Genomic DNA, 19,393 nt, shown 5'->3' with positions numbered 1-19,393 from the left:
TTTTTTTTTTTTTGGTTATTGTTTTGTTTTGTTTTTTTGTCCTTTTGGCCATATAGTATTTGGTCAAGAGACGGGTTTTCATAGTTGCTTGGGTGAGATATTTTCTTCTCCACTCCTGTCAGGGTGGTTCTAGAATTCATTTGAAATGTAGCTAGGGTCATTTGTTAGTGTGCATTCCTTTTTGGGGTTTCCCCTATGTTCTATTTATTTTGGAGGTTTGTGTAGGGTGTGCAAAATATTACTCTAGTGTTAGGAGTCAGGGCCTTAAAAAAGACTCGTTCCTCCCCTCTGTTCCCGCATTTCCATGACCCACTTCTCTTGGTCCCTTCCCCACTCACTCCCACAAGTAGCCTATCACTTTAGTTTCTGGTCTACCTCTCCTGTAGGTCTTTTGCACAAATGAACAGATTTGTATTTTCTTCTACCCTCTCCTTTCTAACATGAGGGATAGCCCCTTTTGGGCTTTGCTTTTTTCACTTAGGATTATGCCCTAGAAATCATTCTACATCAGTTCATAGAGCTCCTTCTCGTTCTTTTTCACTACTGCATAGCACCCCATCGCAGGGAGGTACAGTTGATTCATCCACTCTCCTATGAGGAGACATTTAGGTTGTCCCAGTATTTTGCAATTTCTAACAGTGCTACAGTAAATAAATTTGTGCATATCTATTTTTATATCATTGGAGGTGTGTTTTGGTTTTTATTTGATGTCTTTATATATTATTAAAGTTTTCTCTTAAATTTTGAGAAAGTTGGACCCTGATCACTTTTCAGAACATTAATATGCTGGGAAAAAATCACTTATGAACCAACTCAACAGACATTATACCAGTATCAGTGCTCTGTCTGCTAATCATTATGAGCTATTTGCGTTAAAGAAAAACACACTGTTTTAGCTTGGGTTCCTTAGAAGTAGGTCCTGAGACAAAGATTCATATAAAGGTGCTTTGAGGATACTTTGTTATTAGGATGCTTATTAGGACGCACCCACAGAGAAAACCAATAGGGGAGTAGAGAAGTATAATGAGGCCAAGTAAGGGTGTATCAAGCAAGGTTTCAGGGACCAGCTCCCCTTTAGCTCAGTCTACAGGGTAACCCTGGAGATCCAGGTCAGAGGCATGGTGACTGGAGTCCTCACACTCCAGTATCTATTGATCCTTGCTAATGGCTGGAGATTGGGTGGCGGGGAGACATTCCCAGGTACTTTCAGCTTTCCAGGGCTTCAGCAAACTGCTGACAGCCTTCTGACAAAGAGAGAAAGAGCTGCTGCTGTTGTGAGTGAAAGTACCCCACACAAAAGTGCTGAAGAGATTTGTGGGCCTTTGATGGGGAGCGCTGCCTCCTCCGCTATCCGTGTAGAGGAACAGACTTGACTCCGTACTGTCAGGGGCGGTTGTTCACAGTGTGTACTAATAACCAGACGGTACAGATGGAACATCTCTGAACAATTAGTTGGATAATATTACAACAGCTAAGAGGGTCATATTAAGGCTGGCCAGCTAACTAGTGTGCATTTAGCCCTCTTTTGTATAGAATTTGTGTGTGTGTAAGCTAATGTATGTCAACACGTCATTGGCAGTCAGATAAGCTTATAGATTATGCCTCTGTTGACACTTCTGTTTTTAATGAAGTCATTATTTTCTATTACTATTAGGGGTTTTTTATACTTAAAGAAATTTGTTTAGAAACAGGCAAAAAAATTAGCTGAGGAAACAGAGCCATGTTTTAAGATTTGCTAAACATAATGAGCATCATTTGGAGAAAAATTTGGCACTATCTATACAAATTTAAAATGCAAATAGCCTTTGACTTGGCAATTCTATTTCCAGAAGTTTTGCACATGTGGGTAAATATGTATGTCCAAAGATATTAAGTTCAGTATTGTTTGTGAAAGCAAAAGACGGGAAACAATGTAAGTGTCCTTCAGTGAGATATTGTTTTAGAAAAGTATAATACATGCATTTAATTAAAGGTAAGAAGAAAATATAAAGAATGAGCTAGGTATATATGGATGGATGTGTCCCAATCTCCTTAAGTAAAAAACCAATAAGCAAAAATAGAAACCAGCTTGCAAAACCTGCTGTCTGTTTTTACACAGTGAATATACCTACTCGCATATCTGATCATTTATATATGAACTCCCCCTGGGAATAAATACAAGAAATGTAGGTGGTGGGTATCTTTTAAGTAGGAGAACAAAGGAGTGGGGAGGGGAGCGGGATGGGGAGAGCAGCGTGAAGTGAAAGGGGACTTCGAAGCTCCATAGTCTGCCCATGAGCACTGCTGGATTTTTTTCACTGTGCATATATTCCTTAAAATCTCAGACATGTAAATGACATATGATATTAAAGTTAGATCCTTCATCAAAATAAGTAGTTGTTAGAAATTAGAACAATAACCTGGAAGTTCTAAGGCCAGCTTCCTGGCCTGGATTCTAGCAAGGACTTACTATCCAGTAGGTTCTAAAAGTTATCTTCTCAGTGTCTCATTTTCTTCAGTGGTAAGTAAGGTCTTTGACACCTTCATTTAAATTATATATTGTTAATATCACCCAATAATCAGCAGTATTATTTCAGTATTTATGGAAATGCCTCAGTAATTTACTTTGCATGTAAACACACACAAACCTATTTGGAGCAGTTCGCTATCAAATGTATTTTAATGTAGTCAGATTTAGGAATATTTTCTTTCTTGGGTTTTGTTTTAGTTAGGGAGGCCTCTGCATTCAAGATAGTTCTTCAGATTCTCCCATATTTCCATTAATACCTTCTTTTTAATTTTTTTAGTGTTAAATCTTTTATTCACCTGAAATTATTTTAATTAATAATTGAATTTAATAATTGAAGGGAGTGAGAAAGGTATCGTCATTTCCTGTGGCCCCTGGAACAAATTACCACAAACGTGGTGGCCTGAAAGGCAGAAATGAATTCTCTCACAGTTCTGGGGGCCAAAAGTCTGAAATAAAGGTATCACAGGGGCCACACTCCATACAGAGGCTCCGGGGGAAATCTGTTCCAGGCCTCTGCTTGCTTCCAGAGTTTGCCTGCTAGCTTGGCTCGGAGCCACCGTGACCCCAGGCTCTTCTCAGTTCTCTCTTTGCCTTTTGCTTTGTGTGGGTCTCCTCTTCTCTCTTATAAGGATACCCATGACGTCATCTGGGGCCCACCCGAGATAATCAATCCAGGATTATCTCCTCATCTTAAAATCCTTAGTCACATATGCAAAGACCTTTTTTCCAAATAAGGTCGGATTCACAGTGTCCAGGTATTTGGGGTGGATATTTCAGCCTACCACAGTAGAACTCTAATTTGATTGTTTCCTATTGGTTAGCCAGTTGGTTAGCCAGTTGCTCTAACATTTTTTAATTGGACAATCTAGTTTTCCTCATTGAATTGAAATCACATGGTTACACACACGCACTTCCATTTGAATTTGAGCCCACTTCTGGGCTCTCTGTTATGTTTTGTTATTTGGTCTGTTCAAGTTGCAGTATCAGACTGTTTTCATTGTTGTTGGGCTGCCTGTTCTCATTCTTCTTAGTAAAATTTTTCCATTCTGCAGGTTTCCATGACTTTAAGCTATCTAGTAAACAGCCCACCCCGCAATTCTTGGTGCTATTTGTATTGAAATTGAGTCAATGTATATATTAACTTAGACTGAGTTTTACAATACTGGTTTTTTAAAACCAAGAGCAAGAGGGCGCCTGGGTGGCTCAGTGGGTTAAAGCCTCTGCCTTCGGTTCAGGTCATGATCTCAGGGTCCTGGGATCGAGCCCTGCATTGGGCTCTCTACTCAGCGGGGAGCCTGCTTCCCCCTCTTTCTGCCTCTCTCTGCCTACTTGTGATCTCTCTCTCTGTCAAATAAATAAATAAAATCTTTTAAAAAATTGTTTAAAAAAATAAATACATAAACCAAGAGCAGGGTATGTCTTTCTATTCAGTCACATCTCTGTCTCTCAGTAGTATTTTTAAGTTTTCTTTATATAGATCTTTCACATTTTCTTTTAATTTTGTTTCCAGTTATTTTATCTTTTTGTGCCATCGTAAATAGAACCTTTTCTTCTGCTGAGTTTATAACTCCCGTGTATATGGAAGTGCTGTGTGGCCACATAAATGTGTATTATTAATGCATATGTCGGTAGTTGCTTTATATACAACTATATTTACCCTTTTTCCTCTTGTTTTCAATAATTTTCCACTCAGTTTACTTGTAGTTTCCAGGCAGAAAATTATATCCTGTGCAAATAATGATACATTTACCTCATTCTTTCTAATTATTTTAATTTACTTTTATTTTAATTAAAAACTTTTTTTAAATTTGAGTTTAGAGGACACACAATGTTACATTACTTTCAGGTGTGCATCTTAGTGATTTTATAAGTTTATACATTATTCTGTGTTCATCATAAGTGTAGCTACCCTCGGTCCTGTTATGTCACTGTTACAATATCATTGACTATATTCCTCATGCTGTGCCTTTTATTCCTGTAACATATTCATTCCATAACTGGGAGCCTCTGTCTCCTCCAACCCCCTCCCCTGTAGCAACCATCAGTTTGTTCTCTGTATTTATAGGTCAAATTCTGTTTTTTATTTCTTTATTCATTGTAAGGTTTTGTTTGTTGGGGTTTTTTAGAGTCCACTGGTGAATGCAATCCTACAGTGTTTTCTTTCTCTGACTAACTTAGTTCACTTAGCATAATACCATCCACATCCATCCATGTTGTCTCAAATACCATGAACTTATCCTTTTTTATGGCTGTGTAATATTTCACTGTGTAGATGTGTGTGTCACATCTTTCTTATTCATTTGTCTAATGATAGATATTTAGATTGCTTCATATTTTGACTATTGTAATTAATGCTGCAGTAAACATAGGGATGCATGTATCTTTTCAAATTATTGTTTTTGTTTCTTTGGGTAAATTACCCAATAGTGGAATTACCGGATCACGTAGCATTTCTATTTTTATTTTTTTGAGGAACCTCCATACTGTTTTTCACAGTGGCTATACCAGTTAACATTCCCACCAATAGTGTATGAGGTTTTCTTTTTCTCTATGTCCATGCCAGCACTTACTGTTTCTTGTGTGTTTGAGTTTAGTAATTCTGACAAGCGTGAGGTGATATCTCATTGTGGTTTTGAGTTGCATTTCCCTGATGATTAGTCTGTTGGCCATCTGTATGTCTTCTTTAGAAAAATCTCTGTTCGGGTCCTCTGCCCATTCTTTAGTCAGATTGCTAAGGGGAGGCAGTTGGTGTTGAATTATATAAGTTCTTTATGTATTCTGAATATTAACCTCTTACTGGATATGTCATTTGCAAATATCTTCTATTCAGTAGGTTGTCGTTTTGTTGATGGTTTCCTTTGCTGTGCAGAAGCTTTTTATTTTGATGTAGTCTCACTCATTTATTTTTGCTTTTGTTTCCCTTGCCTCAGGAGACACATTTATTTTTTTTTAATATTTAATTAATTTATTTATTTGACACAGAGAGATCACAAGGATGCAGAGAGAGAGGAGGAAGCAGGCTCCTGGCTGAGCAGAGAGCCCGATGTGGGACTTGATCCCAGGACCCTGAGATCATGACCTGAGCCAAAGGCAGAGGCTTAACCCACTGAGCCACCCAGGCGCCCAGGAGACACATTTAGAAAAATGTTTGTACAGGCCAACATCAGAGAAATTACTGCCTGTATTCTCTTTTAGAATCTTTGTCTTTTCAGGGCTCACATTTAGGTCTTTAATCCATTTGAGGGTTTTTTGTGTGTATGCTGTGAGAAAGGGGTCCAGTTTCCCTTTTTTGGATGTAACTGTTCAGCTTTCTCAGCACCATTTGTTGGAGACACTGGGTTTTTCCCATTGTATAGTCTTGCCTCCTTTGTCATAGATTGATTAATCATTATAGTGTGGGTTTATTTCTGCACTTTCTATTCTGTTCTATTAAACTATGTTTAATGTTTAATGTTATGTGTCTGTTTTTGTATCAGTAATATATTGTTTTGATTACTATAGCTTTGTAGTATATCTTAAAATCTGGTATTGTGATACCCTCAGTTTTGTTCTTTTTTCTTGGGCTTGCTTTGGAAATTCAGAGTCTTTGGTGAAAAATGTTGTTGGTATTTTGATAGGGGTTGCATTGAATTGCTTTGGGTAATATGGACATTTTAATAACGTTTGTTCTTCCAATCCATTAACATGGAATATCTTTCCATTTGTTTGTGTCTTCAGTTTCTTTCATCAGTGTTTTATAGTTTTTGGAGTACAGTCTTTCACCTCTTTGGTAAACTTTTTTCTAGGTATTCTTTTTGGTATAATCATGTTGTTTTCTTAATTTCTTTTTCTGCTGCTTTATTATTAGTATATAGAAACACTACTGATTCCTGGGTTTTAACTTCTGAATTCTGCAGCTTTACTGAATACATTTATTACTTCTAGTAGTTTTTGTTGGAATCTTAAGGCTTTTTTTATGTATGGGACCATGTCATCTGCCAACAGTAATGGTTTAACTTCTTTATCAGTATGGATGCCTCATTTCTTTTTCTTGTCTTATTATTGTGGTTAGAACTTCTAGTACTGTGTTGAATAAAAGTGGCAAGAGTGGACATCCTTGTCTTATTCCTGATCTTAGAGAGAAAGCTTTCGGATTTCAGCATTAAATGTGATGTTAGCTGTGGGTTTTCATATATGGGTATTATAATGCTGAGGTATGTTCCCTCTAACCCCACTTTGTTGAGAGTTTTTATCATGAATAGATGTTGCCCAGTTTTTGTACTAGTTATCTAATTGTATTGACTAATACTGCTAGCACGGTATTAAATAATATCATGATACCACACATCTTTTTCTTAATTTGAACTTTAAAGAAGTGACTCCATTAGGTTAGATCAAGTAATTGCCCTTTTCTAGGTGAAAAAAAGTCAAATATTGGCAATATCACATTGTTCAATTTAATGATATTTCTCCATAAAGCATAATTTTTGAAAACTCGTACATACAAGATGTTACAGATGAATCCATATCTTTCTCTTCTGTTTATCCAATAATGATTTATTGAACACTATGGGTCAGGCACTGTTCTAGATTATGGGGATACGGTAGTTTTTATGGAACTTATTTTCAGGTTGCCAGATACAGACAGTAAATAAGTCCCTAAATTTTAGATGATAGCTATTGCAAAGAATAAAACTAAAATAGGGATAAGAGGATGTAGAGTAAGCAGGGGAAGAAAAGGTTACTGTTTTTTAAATATGGTGATTGGGGTAAAAACCTCTGCTATGTGATTCTTTACTTAAGTGAAGGAGTGAGCCATGTGGATATCCAAGGGAAGAGCACTCCATGCAAAGAAAACACCATACAAAGACCAAGGCATGTTCATCTGAAATAGATGCTGAATTTTATTGGATTCATTTATTGTATTTCGCAAAAGTGACCCTATGACTTTTTTTTTTTTTAAGATTTTATTTATTTGACAGAGATCACAAGTAGAGAGGCAGGCAGAGAGAGAGAGAGAGGAGGAAGCAGGCTCCCCGCCAAGGAGCCCGATGCGGGGCTCCATCCCGGACCCTGGGATCATGACCTGAACGAAAGGCAGAGGTTTTAACCCAGTGAGCCACCCAGGCGCCCCCCCCATGACTTTTCTACTTTGATCAATGAATATGATGAAGTATATTATTGGCTTTCCTCATATTGAATTATCCTTGAATCTTTGGTATGACCCTCACTCACATAGTTCTGGTTTAGTCTTTGTCCTATGTCAGACTGGCTTCAGAAGAATCTTGTACTCTTTTCTGTATATGCTCTCAAACTGTTTTGAATACCATTAAACCTATCTCCGTTGTAAAGATTTGATAGAATTCACCTGTGAAACTGTCACAACCCGGTGCTTTTGTGGAGGAGAGGGTAAAGAGTAATTTCTTGGTTTCTCTCTTTTCCATCCCCTCATGGTAAATACTCTGTTTGGATTTGCCAAGTCTTCTGTGTCTGCTCAGTAATTAATATTTTCCTGGGGATTCATGCATCCAGATTTTCAGCTTTCTTTGAATAGAATTACTTGAAGCAGAAGTTCTTTTGGTTTTTTTGGTGAGCGCTAACGAATGATATTTTCCGGCATTATAGGTGGTTTAATTATATTTACAGTTGAATAATGTGCCTGCTTAAATATTAGCTCTGCCGGGTGGGGAGAACAGGCACTGTCCTGTCTTTTACCCCACATGTGAGGAGGCTGAAGCTTGCCGTCCAGAGTGACTGCAGCAGCACTGAACTTTAGCCCCCGCCATCTCTCATCCAGTGAGCTCTTCAGAGGGCTGCGCTCTCTCCTAATATATATACCCTTCTGCGGTGGCGTTTTCCTCCTGTCTCCTTCCACCCCATTTGGTCACCTTCCACTTCTTGCATACTAAGTTCATGGCACTGTCTGCGGCATGTGACTTGTTAGCCAGGACCGCGGCGCTATTTCTCCCGTGTTCACCTGCTGGAGTATACTGTTTACTGCCAAGTGGCAGAGTCTCCGAAGGGAAGCTAATATTTAAAAGGATCTTTCCGTAAAGGTCACTGTAATTGAGAATGTGTGTCTGGTTGTTTTTCTTCACTGCAATTGACTTCTGTCAGTGATGAAATGAAGATTGACTGTATCTCACTTTATCACAGAAAAGCCCCATTAGGCATTCTATAAATCTCCGTGCTCACACATGACACATACCCTCCTTCCTTCTCCAGTGATGAGAACGAACGGTCTTTAAACACTTTACCTGTGCCGATGGAGGCCTCGAGTTTCGTTCCTGGCACCAGCCGCGTGATGGCCGTGGAAGTTTAAAAACCCAGCAGGTTCACAGAGGCCCCTAGGGCAGCCACACATGGGCAGATTCGATTACAGTTTCTGGTTAAAAGAAGTGGCTGTGCGGGGAGGGAAGCGGAGCCGGCTGGAGAGCAGGCAGGATATAGATCCAGAATGCTATTAGCTTACACATCACACAGAGATGGACGTGTGTGGGAGCCTGGCCCCAGGCCAGCAGCCTGCCATCCTGACAGCTCTGTCAGCCACGGTCACTTTTCCTGCCAGAGAAGCTGCCATTCTCGCTGGTTCCGTCCGTGTAGTTTTCAGTGTGCACGTCTTGTCAGATACGGGATACTTGGATGTATGTGTGTGTGTTGAAATATCGTTCCCATCTGTAAAGGATCCGTTTAAAACCATGTTGTTAGTAGGCAGTATTTAAAGAGGTCATTCTTTGAGCGAGTAAAGGTTTGTGTATTGTTTTTGCCAAGAAGAGACATAAACCCACAGAGGAAAGTGTAACTTTTTCCCTGAGTTATATTTAGGTGACGGATTGTCCCTGTCCAGCATATCCCTGTGTAGAGGCCAGCATTTCTCAGAGCAGTTCTGTGGACTGCCTTGTGTCAGCGTCAAGGGTGGGAGTAGGGGGTTAAAGATGCAGGTTTCTAGACTGTTTCTCAGACCAGCTCGGTTAGATTCTGTGAGCTTGGGGCTGGAAATCCACATCTTAAGAAGTTTCCCCGGTGACTATTTTTTTTTTGTGCACTAAAGTAAACCACAAATAAACTACAAATGATTTATCCCTTTAAAATGTACAGAATAGATTATTCCAATTATAGAGATTTATGCTGAAGAAACAGATTATTTGCACAACCAAGTAATTTCCCTGGTATTTTTTTTTTAAATAGCAAGGTGCTATGGTATATTTAATATGTAAATTATTTTGCTAAATGTATTATTCTACATACAACTTTTTGAAAACAGTTTGTATGAGATGAGGAATCCATGATAGCAGAAGCAAAGGGTATAATAGTAAAAACAATGACACTTTTATTATACTTACACTGTGCCAGCCCTGTTTAAGAACTCTATATATAGTATTCATTTAATCTTCTCAACAGTGCTATGAAGGAAGCGGTATTATTGTCCCTATTTTACAGATGAGGAGGACCAAAGCCATACAGGTAGCAGGTGGCAGAATTGGGATCTGAGTGCAGGCTGTCTGGCTTCAGGGTCAAGCTTCTGGCCTTGACGACTACAGTGTACTGCTTCTCATCACAAAGCAACTCATGGCAGTTATGAAAAAAAAATTGAGTACTAGTGAAGCTAAAAAGACAACCATGTGAGCCAGCATGGCAGAGCCAAGCACTAGACTAGAACCAGAAGTTCCAGGGTGTTGCTCTCGCCCTGTGCTTCGCTAATGTGGCCTGGGGCTGTTTCCCCGTATGTGAGGAGAGCTGGGCTGTGGTAAAGTAAGGCCCAGCTCTACAGTTGAGAGAGGGCGCCATGACACCTGGACGGCCTTAGGCCTGTGCACTCTTCAAAGATTTTATCCTTTAACTTGTTTAACCATTTGGTGATAAGGCAGGTAATGTTTTGGTTTTTGTCTTCCTTTTCCTCTGTTTTCTCTTTCTGTTTCCCATTTCCACAGGTTTCATGTTTGTCCCTTTTCCCTGCCTTCATCCAGGCTTTGAACTCACACACCAGCATTATGAGTTAGTGTGCCCTCTTTAATGAGTCCGAGATATGTTTATCTATTTTTCCAAAATATTATGTGTTCATTTTTTGAAGAAAATAGAAACAGCATGTTGTGTCTCATCTTCTTATTCATCCTTAATATTAAAAAAAAAAAATCTTTGATTAGCTCCTCACCAGAAAGAAGGGCCCATTTCAAGTGGAATCTTTTGGTCAAGCCCCTTTTTTAATCTTAATAATTCTGCAATTGTGATGACTGGGTCACAGTTCATCCGGACCGTATTCATTCTAACAGGGTTAACAAGTGTGTCAGATTGTCAAGTCATGGCTATAATTGACTTTGGCTTTGAGGTTTTCCTTCATAATAAACAATGGGCCCTGAGCCAAAAAAGCTTGTGGTTTATACTCACATAGTGATGACTGAATATTATAAGTGATTTCTCCTCATACTCATTCTGTGACCCTGGAACTGGCTTTATGCTTTTTAAATGAATCATATCAGAAGAATATCCCTCGTTAAAAAGAACATGACCTGTGTACTTACCATTGCAGCTGAAAATATTCTGAGATTCTTCTGGAAAGGGAGCGTAAAAGTCCTAGGTTAAAGCTCAGTCAGAAGAGAGAAGACCGCTCTGCTGACAGTTTGAATATCTCACACCAGCAGTGCACCCCAGAAGTGTCCTCATAGAGTGTTGCAGGAGGAATCTTTATTCATTACTGACTATTCTACACAAAATTCCCCTGGAAGGAAACACTGAAGGTGGGACTCAGTTTTGGTTGGGCTCCTGACATTTTTCCGTTAACACACAGTTGCTGGGAAGGACTTGCTTTGTACAGATATGTGTGAGAATTCCATTTAAAAAATGTCCCAAGGGGAAAATTATTCAGCACATAGTATCATCTATCAGAATTGGTAGATTTGAGAAAGACATTTGCTTAAACTTTTATCTTTGCTTCATGAAATATTAACTATTAGCAAATGCAGAGTTTACTGAAGCTAAAACAAAATGAAACAAAAAAACTTTCAGCCCTTCTCTGATTAGTTTATTGAATGGTTCATAACAATTACTATGTTGATATGTAATCTGTTCTCCTTTCCTTGGTAACGCTAGTAAACAAATTGACATATGTAGTCAAGTGAAAAATGCTTACTGTTCACCAAGTAAGTTAATCCAACTGGAAAACAAGTTTCACACCAGCTTTCTGTAAAGTTTTAAGTTTTCAGTTAACATTTAGAAAAATGGGTTAGTGTGGGCCATCAATCAGTAAATTAGATAGTCTGGATAAAGCTGATTTCAATCATGTGGGTTACTCTGCTGCTTCTCAGTGAGGTTTACCGGGTCACTACTGACCTGTTGAGCAGCTGCTGTGATTATCCCCTTGGCTGAATGGAATGTTCCCCTTACCACCTTTTCCTTCAAGTCAGTCTTTTTATAGGCTTTTGTTTTGGGGCAACTGACATAAATCTTCCATGAGGCTAGAAGTTTGAGTTGGCAACTTCCTGTCTCTCGAGAAACAAGGTATAGAATCCTGGAGGATCTGATTAAATAGAAGACACAGGAATGGGTCAGAAATGGAAATGCTTTCTTAAGGTGGTGGGATATATTTCTTGCTCATTTTTTATTTCTGTGTATATTTCCTGAGTTCTTGCCATGTGTTCAGTGCCCATTTGGCTTGGTTTGGTTTTCTCTTACTCACAGGAGCACCCAACAAAGTCTATATTAAAATCAACTACAAATTCTGTTTCTTTAATCAGCTCAGAAAGGAATCCACTTTTGTGGCCAGGGACAACGTTAATAGAGACTTGAAGTGTTTTTTGTTGTTGTTTATTTGTTGGTTTCCTATTGGTTTTAAAAGCAGGGACTTCTGGAGCAACTTTTAAGTGTTTTCAAATCCATTAGCTTTTTTTTTTTTTGCATGTGTCATTTTACTTCTGCTTGGCTTTGTTGGTTTATTTTTATAGTAGTTTTCTATGTCAAGGGCAAATTAGGCTATCCCCCAGGGAAGAAATCTTTTGGTTCTGTTCCTAACGCTTCCTAATCATCTCTGTTTCTCGTTGTCTTAAAAAGTAGTGACTGCAGAAACCCATTTTAAATGCCCTAGATAATCTGAACTGAATTGGGGGGGGGGGGCGGTCTTTGTCATATAGGAGTTTCCAAATTTTTTCAAAAGAATAACTGTTGGAAATAAATTTAAAGATAACAAAAGAAAGAATAGCTTCAAGATTTAAAGCTGTAATTGTCTCGCTTTGCTTCTATAAAACACTGGCATTCTCTAGACTAGATAGAGATGTTCAGTGTACGCAAGTCAAATACTTTTTTTTGCAGAACCTAGTCGTAGTTCAGCAAATAACATAGACTTCTTATGTGAATGGTGCTGTGAGAATGTTGGTATTGGGAACAGGACAGATTAGAACAAGGGAAATTTCTCTTTCTGGGCCACATCTCCCCCAACCTGCTCATGCCTCACTCCCAGGGATTAAAGACTGCTCTTTCGGGGGTGGGGGGGGGGCTGGGAGAGTGAGGCCTCAAACCCTGTCCTTTACTCAGTCTTCAGTGCCATTATCCAGAGTCGACTTCTCCCAAGGTGAGGAGTACTTCCCTCCAGTTAAAGGAAACTCATCCTGTGTCAGAGTTGATGTTAAGAAAACAGACTCTTACTCCACAGCCTGGTTTCAGAGCCCTGCTTTGCTGCTTTCTTTTCCCAGCTTCGGGGGGCGAGGGGGAGGAGGTGTTCCCACAGGTGCTGCTCAGTGCGCATGAGGGAAGTGTAGGAATTGAGAGTAAGCACTTAGGAAACTGTAGAGCAATTTGATACATTTTTGGAATCGAATTAAAATTTGGGTTTGCACTTTGCAGTCTTTTTATTTTTCTAGAAATATGGTACTTACCTGCAAGGGTTTGGAAATTAGAAAACAAAGCCTCGCCATGCACCACAGATGGTTTGAGAAGCACTGCTCTAGGCCAGGCCCCAGATTGGAGGCTGAGGCCTTCTCCAGGGTGCTTCCTGTTTTTTCTAGAAGCAGGTTCATTATTCCTTATTCCCAAACCCAAGAGTCTGGTTCTTCTTTTTTTAATCAAAACAATTTTTTTTTTAATGTCGGTAAATATACATAACCTAAAACTTACCTTCTTAACCATTTTTAAGTGTACATTTCCATAGTGTTAAGTACACCAGTCTACAGAACTCTTCTCATCTTGCCAAACTAAAATTCTATAGTCACTAAACAAGGGCTCTTCCTTTTCCCCTCTATCCAGTCCCTGGCAACCACCATTCTGCTTTCTGTCTCATGGATATGACTGTCTCTGTACCGCATATAAGTGGAATGACACAGTATATGTCTTTTTGTGACTTGCCTATTTCACTTAGCATAATGTCCTTAAGATTCATCTTTGTGGCATTTGCCAGAACTTCTTTCCTTTTTAAGGCTGAATAAATTTCATTGTACATATCACCACATTTTGTTTTCTATCGATTCTTCTATCCACAACACTTAGGTTGCTTCTACCTTCGGACTATTCTGAGTAAAGGTGCACCGAACATGGGCGCACAAATATTTAAGACCCCACTTTCAAAGTATTGGGGCATATTTCCTGAAGTGGAATAAAATGGTAATTTTATTTTTAATTTTTTGAGGATCTACTGTGTTGTTTTCCATAGAGGGTGCACCATTTTATATTCCCACCATCACTGTTCAAGGGTTCCAGTTTCTCCACATCCTGGTCGATACTTGGTATTTTCTAGGTTTTGTTTGTTTGTCTTTTGTTTGATAGTAGCCATCCTGGTGGGTGTGAGGTGTTACCTCACTGTGGTTTTGATCTGCACTTCCCTAGTGCCTAGCGATGTTGGGCATCTTTTTATGTGCCTGTTAAGTCTTTTGCTATCTTCTTTGGAGAAATATCTGTTGAGGTCCTTTGCCCTGTTTTTAATTGTGTTGTTTGGGGTTTCATTATTATTGTTGTTTTTACTGTTATTGTTGAGTTCAGGAGTTCTTTATATATTCTAGGTAGTAATCCCTTATAAATATATACTTAGCAAGCATTTTCTCCCCTTTCATAGGCTGCCTTTTCAGTCTGTTGATTGAATCTACTGATGCACAGGTTTTATTTTTATATAGTTCAGTTTACCTGGGGCTTTTCTGTGTGTGTGCTTATGCTTTTGGTGTCTTATCAAAGAAATCATTACCATATCCAATGTCATAAAGCTTTTCTGTAGTATTTTATAGTTTTTGCTCTAGGTTTAGGTCTTTGATTCATTTTAAGTTAATTTTTGCATATGGTATAAGGTAAGGGTCCAGTTTTATTTATTGCTTTTGGTACAATTTTGCCAGCACCATTTTTTAAAAGGAGCCTACTTCTTACATACAGGTGCTCCCTACTTGGCCAATAACATGAAAGACAAAGTGGTAAACAAGTACTGCTGGGAAAATCTGGACACGAGCTTCTCCTTGGGGGAAGGACAGCCTGGCTGTTTGAAAGCTAAATGTCATGATTTGATGTTGCATATACATAATATGATTCTTTTCCTGGCAACATTGTTATTAGTTCAAAAACTGGAATTTAAAATACTAAATTGCATGGAGTTCCTCAAAGAGACCATTCTACCTTCCAAACAAATTCATATCCCCCAAGTTCAGATACCTGGAGAGGACAAAAGAAACTGTTGTGGTTGGTCTGGTAATTCAGCACAACAGTCAAAGTGATCCTGATGTAAAAGTTTACTCAGTAAATTTTGCTTAATTTAATTTAGTGCTGGGGGAAGAGGTATTTCCTTTGAAAACTAATATATTTCCTTTTTCTTTGTCTTTGTCTGGGCTACTAGGAAGTTGAATGTTGTATTGTTATGCTTACCCTTTCCTTCTATTCAGTGGTTTTGATTTACTTTATATGTCCATTTTACTGAGGTATAATATATATAATAAAATACAAAATGCACCCATTTCAAGTCTTGACAAATGTATACACCTATGTAATCACTTCAGTCAAGATTATGGAACATTTCCATCCCCCCAAAACATTCCCCATGCCTCTTTACAATCATTACTCCCTTTCTGCCCCCCTGTGAAATAGTTCCATTCATTCTATGTTCTTCAAGTTAGCCACCAACTTGTAAAATATACTTTGGAAGGCAGGTAGCATATGAGAGCAATTACTTAAATGAAATAGCCTTTTTAAGATTTAGGTTTTGTTCTTCTGTGATCTGTCATTGAATTTTTTTTTTTTAAATATCCAAAAAAGCACCATTACAATTCTTAGTACTTAAGTCTTATTCCAACTAACATTGATGAGCTGGTGTCTTATTGCCAGATATGGTTACAAGACCATGTTATTTTTTTCTCTTTTCAAAGAGTTTTTAAACCAAATTTGTTCCTATATAGGTCTTGTCTGTACCTCAGTGGTCCACATCTTTGCCAGAAGATGAAATATGTAATGAGCACGAGTTGCCCTACTGTCACATGTTAGAGAGCCAGCCTAGGGGGGTCTGCTTTCTAGTAACTCAGCAACTCGTGACCTATGAAAATCTGCAGCTGTTTTCGGAAATGTTAGAGTTGTGACCTGTTTATATAGATGTCATAGCAGTGTCTTGAAGTGACAAGAATTTCAACTGACTGGATTGTGTATGGGGGCCCCTTGGACTCCCAGTAGGTGTGTGGGATGGGCATGAGGAATTCCAGAATGATGCAGAATGATGGCTTCTGCATCAGAGCAACATCAGTGTGAATGTGGATAGTACATATTTCTTCCCAGAATAATAAAGAGACAGCAACAAGTAATATAGGTTTTAACGCTGTTTTCACTTGTCAAAGAAAAGGAATGGTTATTGTCATTATTTTAACATTCTGGAATTACCTTGATACAATGAATTGAATTCAAGATGAAGATGTAAGCAAAAATATATCATCTTCAGATACAGTGCTTAAATATTTCCTCGTAATGTGTGCAGCCACTCTGGAAAACAGTAACAGAGAAGGTTCCTCAAAGAGTTAAAAACAGAACTACTATAATCTAGCAGTTACACTACTAGGTATTTACCCGAGGCATACAAAAATACAGATTCAAAGGGACACATACCTGTACTCTGATGCTCATAGCAACATTATCAACAATAGCCAAACTATGAAAAGAGCCCAAATGTCCATCGACTGATGAATGGCTAAAGAAGATGTGGTATATATATATATGAACATACACATATACATACATATACACAAGCACACATACATAAACATACACATATATAAACAATGGAATATTACTCAGCCATCAAAAAGAATGAAATCTTGCCATTTGCAATAACATGGATGGAACTAGAGAGTATTATGCCTAGTGACCTAAGCTAGTCAGAGAAAGACAAATACCATATGATTTCACTCATATGTGGCATTTAAGAAACAAAACAGATGAACCTATGGGAAAGGAAAAAAAGGAGAGGGTAAACCATAAGAGACTCTCAACAATAGAGAACAAACTGAGAGTTAGTGGAGGGGCATGGCGGGATAGGCTAAATGCGTGATGGACATTAAGGAGCACACTGGTTGTGAAGAGCACTGGGTGTTGTATGTAAGTGATGAATTACTAAATTCTACTCCTGAGACAAACAAACAAACAAAAAAATTAAAAAAGCTTTCTAAAAATATTTCTCTGTAATGTGATAGAGCTGTTTTTTTTTTTTTAAGATTTTATTTATTTGGGGCACCTGGGTGGCTCAGTGGGTTAAAGCCTCTGCCTTCGGCTCAGGTCATGATCCCAGAGTTCTGGGATCAAGCCCTGCATCGGGCTCTCTGCTCTGCGGACAGCCTGCTTCCTCCTCTCTCTCTCTGCCTGCCTCTCTGCCTACTTGTGATCTCTGTCTGTCAAATAAATAAATAAATAATCTTAAAAAAAAAAAAAAAGATTTTATTTATTTATTTGACAGAGATCACAAGTAGGCAGAGAGGCAAGCAGAGAGAGAAGAGAAAGCAGGCTCCCCTCCGAGCAGAGAGCCCGACGTGGGGCTCAATCCCAGCACCCTGAGATCATGACCCGAGCCGAAGGCAGAGGCTTTACTCACTGAGTCACCTAGGCGCGCCTATAGAGCTGTTTTGTTTTATTTTGTTTTTCTTAAAGATTTTATTTATTTATTTAAGAGAGAATGAGTGAGAGCATGAAAGAGAAGGTCAGAGGGAGAAGCAGACTCCCCAAGGAGCTGGGAGCCCCATGCAGGACTTGATCCTGGAAGTCCGGGATCATGACCTGAGCCAAAGGCAGGCGCTCAACCAACTGAGCCGCCCAGGCGCCCTATAGAGCTGGTTTTTTTTTTTTTTTTTAGATTTTATTTATTTATTTGACAAACACAGATTACAAGTAGGCAAGAGAGGCAGGCAGGGAGAGAGAGGAGGAAGCAGGCTTTCCGCGGAGCAGAGAGGCCGATGCGGGGCTCGATCCCAGGACCCCAGGATCATGACCTGAGCTGAAAGCAGAGGCTTTAACCCACTGAGCCACCCAGGCGCCCCTATAGCGGTAGCAGTAGCATAACTGAAAGGAGCATCAATTATAACCATTTCACATATTCTTGAAATTATTTTCTGTGTGAATGGTGTAAAAAAGAAAGTCACTGAACCAGGTATGTTTACAAAGCCCAAAGCGTCCTAACACAAAGATTGCTTCAGGTACCGTGTGCCAGTATTAACAACAGCAGTAGCCAGTGATGTATCCTAAAATGCTTGACGTTTCCATGCACTGAACTGGGTGTTGGGGTGGAGAGAATGTCCCATCTGTTTGTTTGGTTGTTTCATTTTTGTTGGCAGTGCTCAAGTTACTCTATATGTTATCAATTATTTTAGACTCATTAAATAAGAAAGCGATTATCTCAAATTCTCCTGTTCATGTGCACCGTAATCGCATGTATTTGGATTACTTAAGTCTAGGAACAACGCAGAGAGCTGTAAATAAAGATCATGTGTGTTCTTGCTGGGTAACTAATGTGGACTCCCAAACAGTCCCAGTTAGCAAGAGTTTGAAGTAGAGGGTGGTTATGAATAAATGAGATTGTACTGAATTTGATGTATTTTTATTTCATTTAAGAAAAGGACAGCATACATGGTCTGCCACAGAGGGAAATCTTTAAAAGACTGTTGGCTCTTTTGATGAACAAAAGTAAATTTCTGTTTTCCTTTTCTTTGCCAGAAGTTTAATGATTGATATTTAACGATTGAGATGTAGTTGATTCCCCAGACGTGCTTCCACTTGATGAAAATAGCAAAATCTAATCTAATAAACACTTGCTGACTAAATTTTTCCTCTTTTCATTAACTTTCTTTTAGGACTCAGCCCAAAACCATGTTTGCCCAAGTTGAATCTGATGATGAGGAAGCAAAGAATGAGCCAGAATGGAAAAAGCGTAAAATTTAAAGACTCTCACATGAGAGCTGTTTGCATGAAGGGGGAGTGATATTGGACAGGTTATTGGTTTGTTTTTTTTTTAATGAAATAAAAAGTACATTTTTATGAACAGCTTTTGTAGTTTGCATTATTGAATCATTCAAAATATTGGTAGCTACCCTCCACTAAAATTGTGCTTACATTTTTTAACTACAATTATGAATCTGTATTATAAGTAAATAAGAAACAGATTCTTAGCCTATTACCAAGTAGTTTAGGTATTTGGAAACTTTATTCAACTATTATTGGTCTTGTACAGATTCTTAAAACATTGAGGGCGGGAGATGTACAGTGAAATGGACATATGCCTTGACCAACTCTAGGAGCATAATATGGAGATAGACATCAAAAAGTTTAATATTTCTGTGTAATTTCACAAGTTGTTTACATGATTATAATTAATTAGGCTGAGTTCAGGCTAAAAGCATTGCCGTACTAGGAAAGAACATGTATCTGATTATCCTTAAGCAGCAGAATATAGCGGTTAGGATGTAGGAAACAGGCTTTGAA

At 38.7% G+C, this 19,393-nt stretch overlaps 1 protein-coding gene across 1 annotated transcript in view; it reads left to right on the top strand.

Moving 5' to 3' along the window:
- Positions 1–18,953, top strand: part of WDR70 (WD repeat domain 70) — a 322,684-nt gene extending 303,731 nt beyond the window's left edge. The window contains exon 18 of the mRNA XM_046000609.1: positions 18,766–18,953. Coding sequence (XP_045856565.1) covers positions 18,766–18,853 — 88 coding nt within the window. The 3' untranslated portion in view covers positions 18,854–18,953. The remainder of the gene's footprint in view (positions 1–18,765) is intronic.
- The last annotated feature ends 440 nt before the right edge of the window (positions 18,954–19,393 follow it).

Source organism: Meles meles, chromosome 3, assembly GCF_922984935.1.
Source record: "Meles meles chromosome 3, mMelMel3.1 paternal haplotype, whole genome shotgun sequence".
Lineage (NCBI taxonomy): Eukaryota > Metazoa > Chordata > Mammalia > Carnivora > Mustelidae > Meles > Meles meles.
The sequence above is the reverse complement of the archived record's forward strand: the minus strand, read 5'-3'. Positions and strand labels throughout refer to the sequence as shown.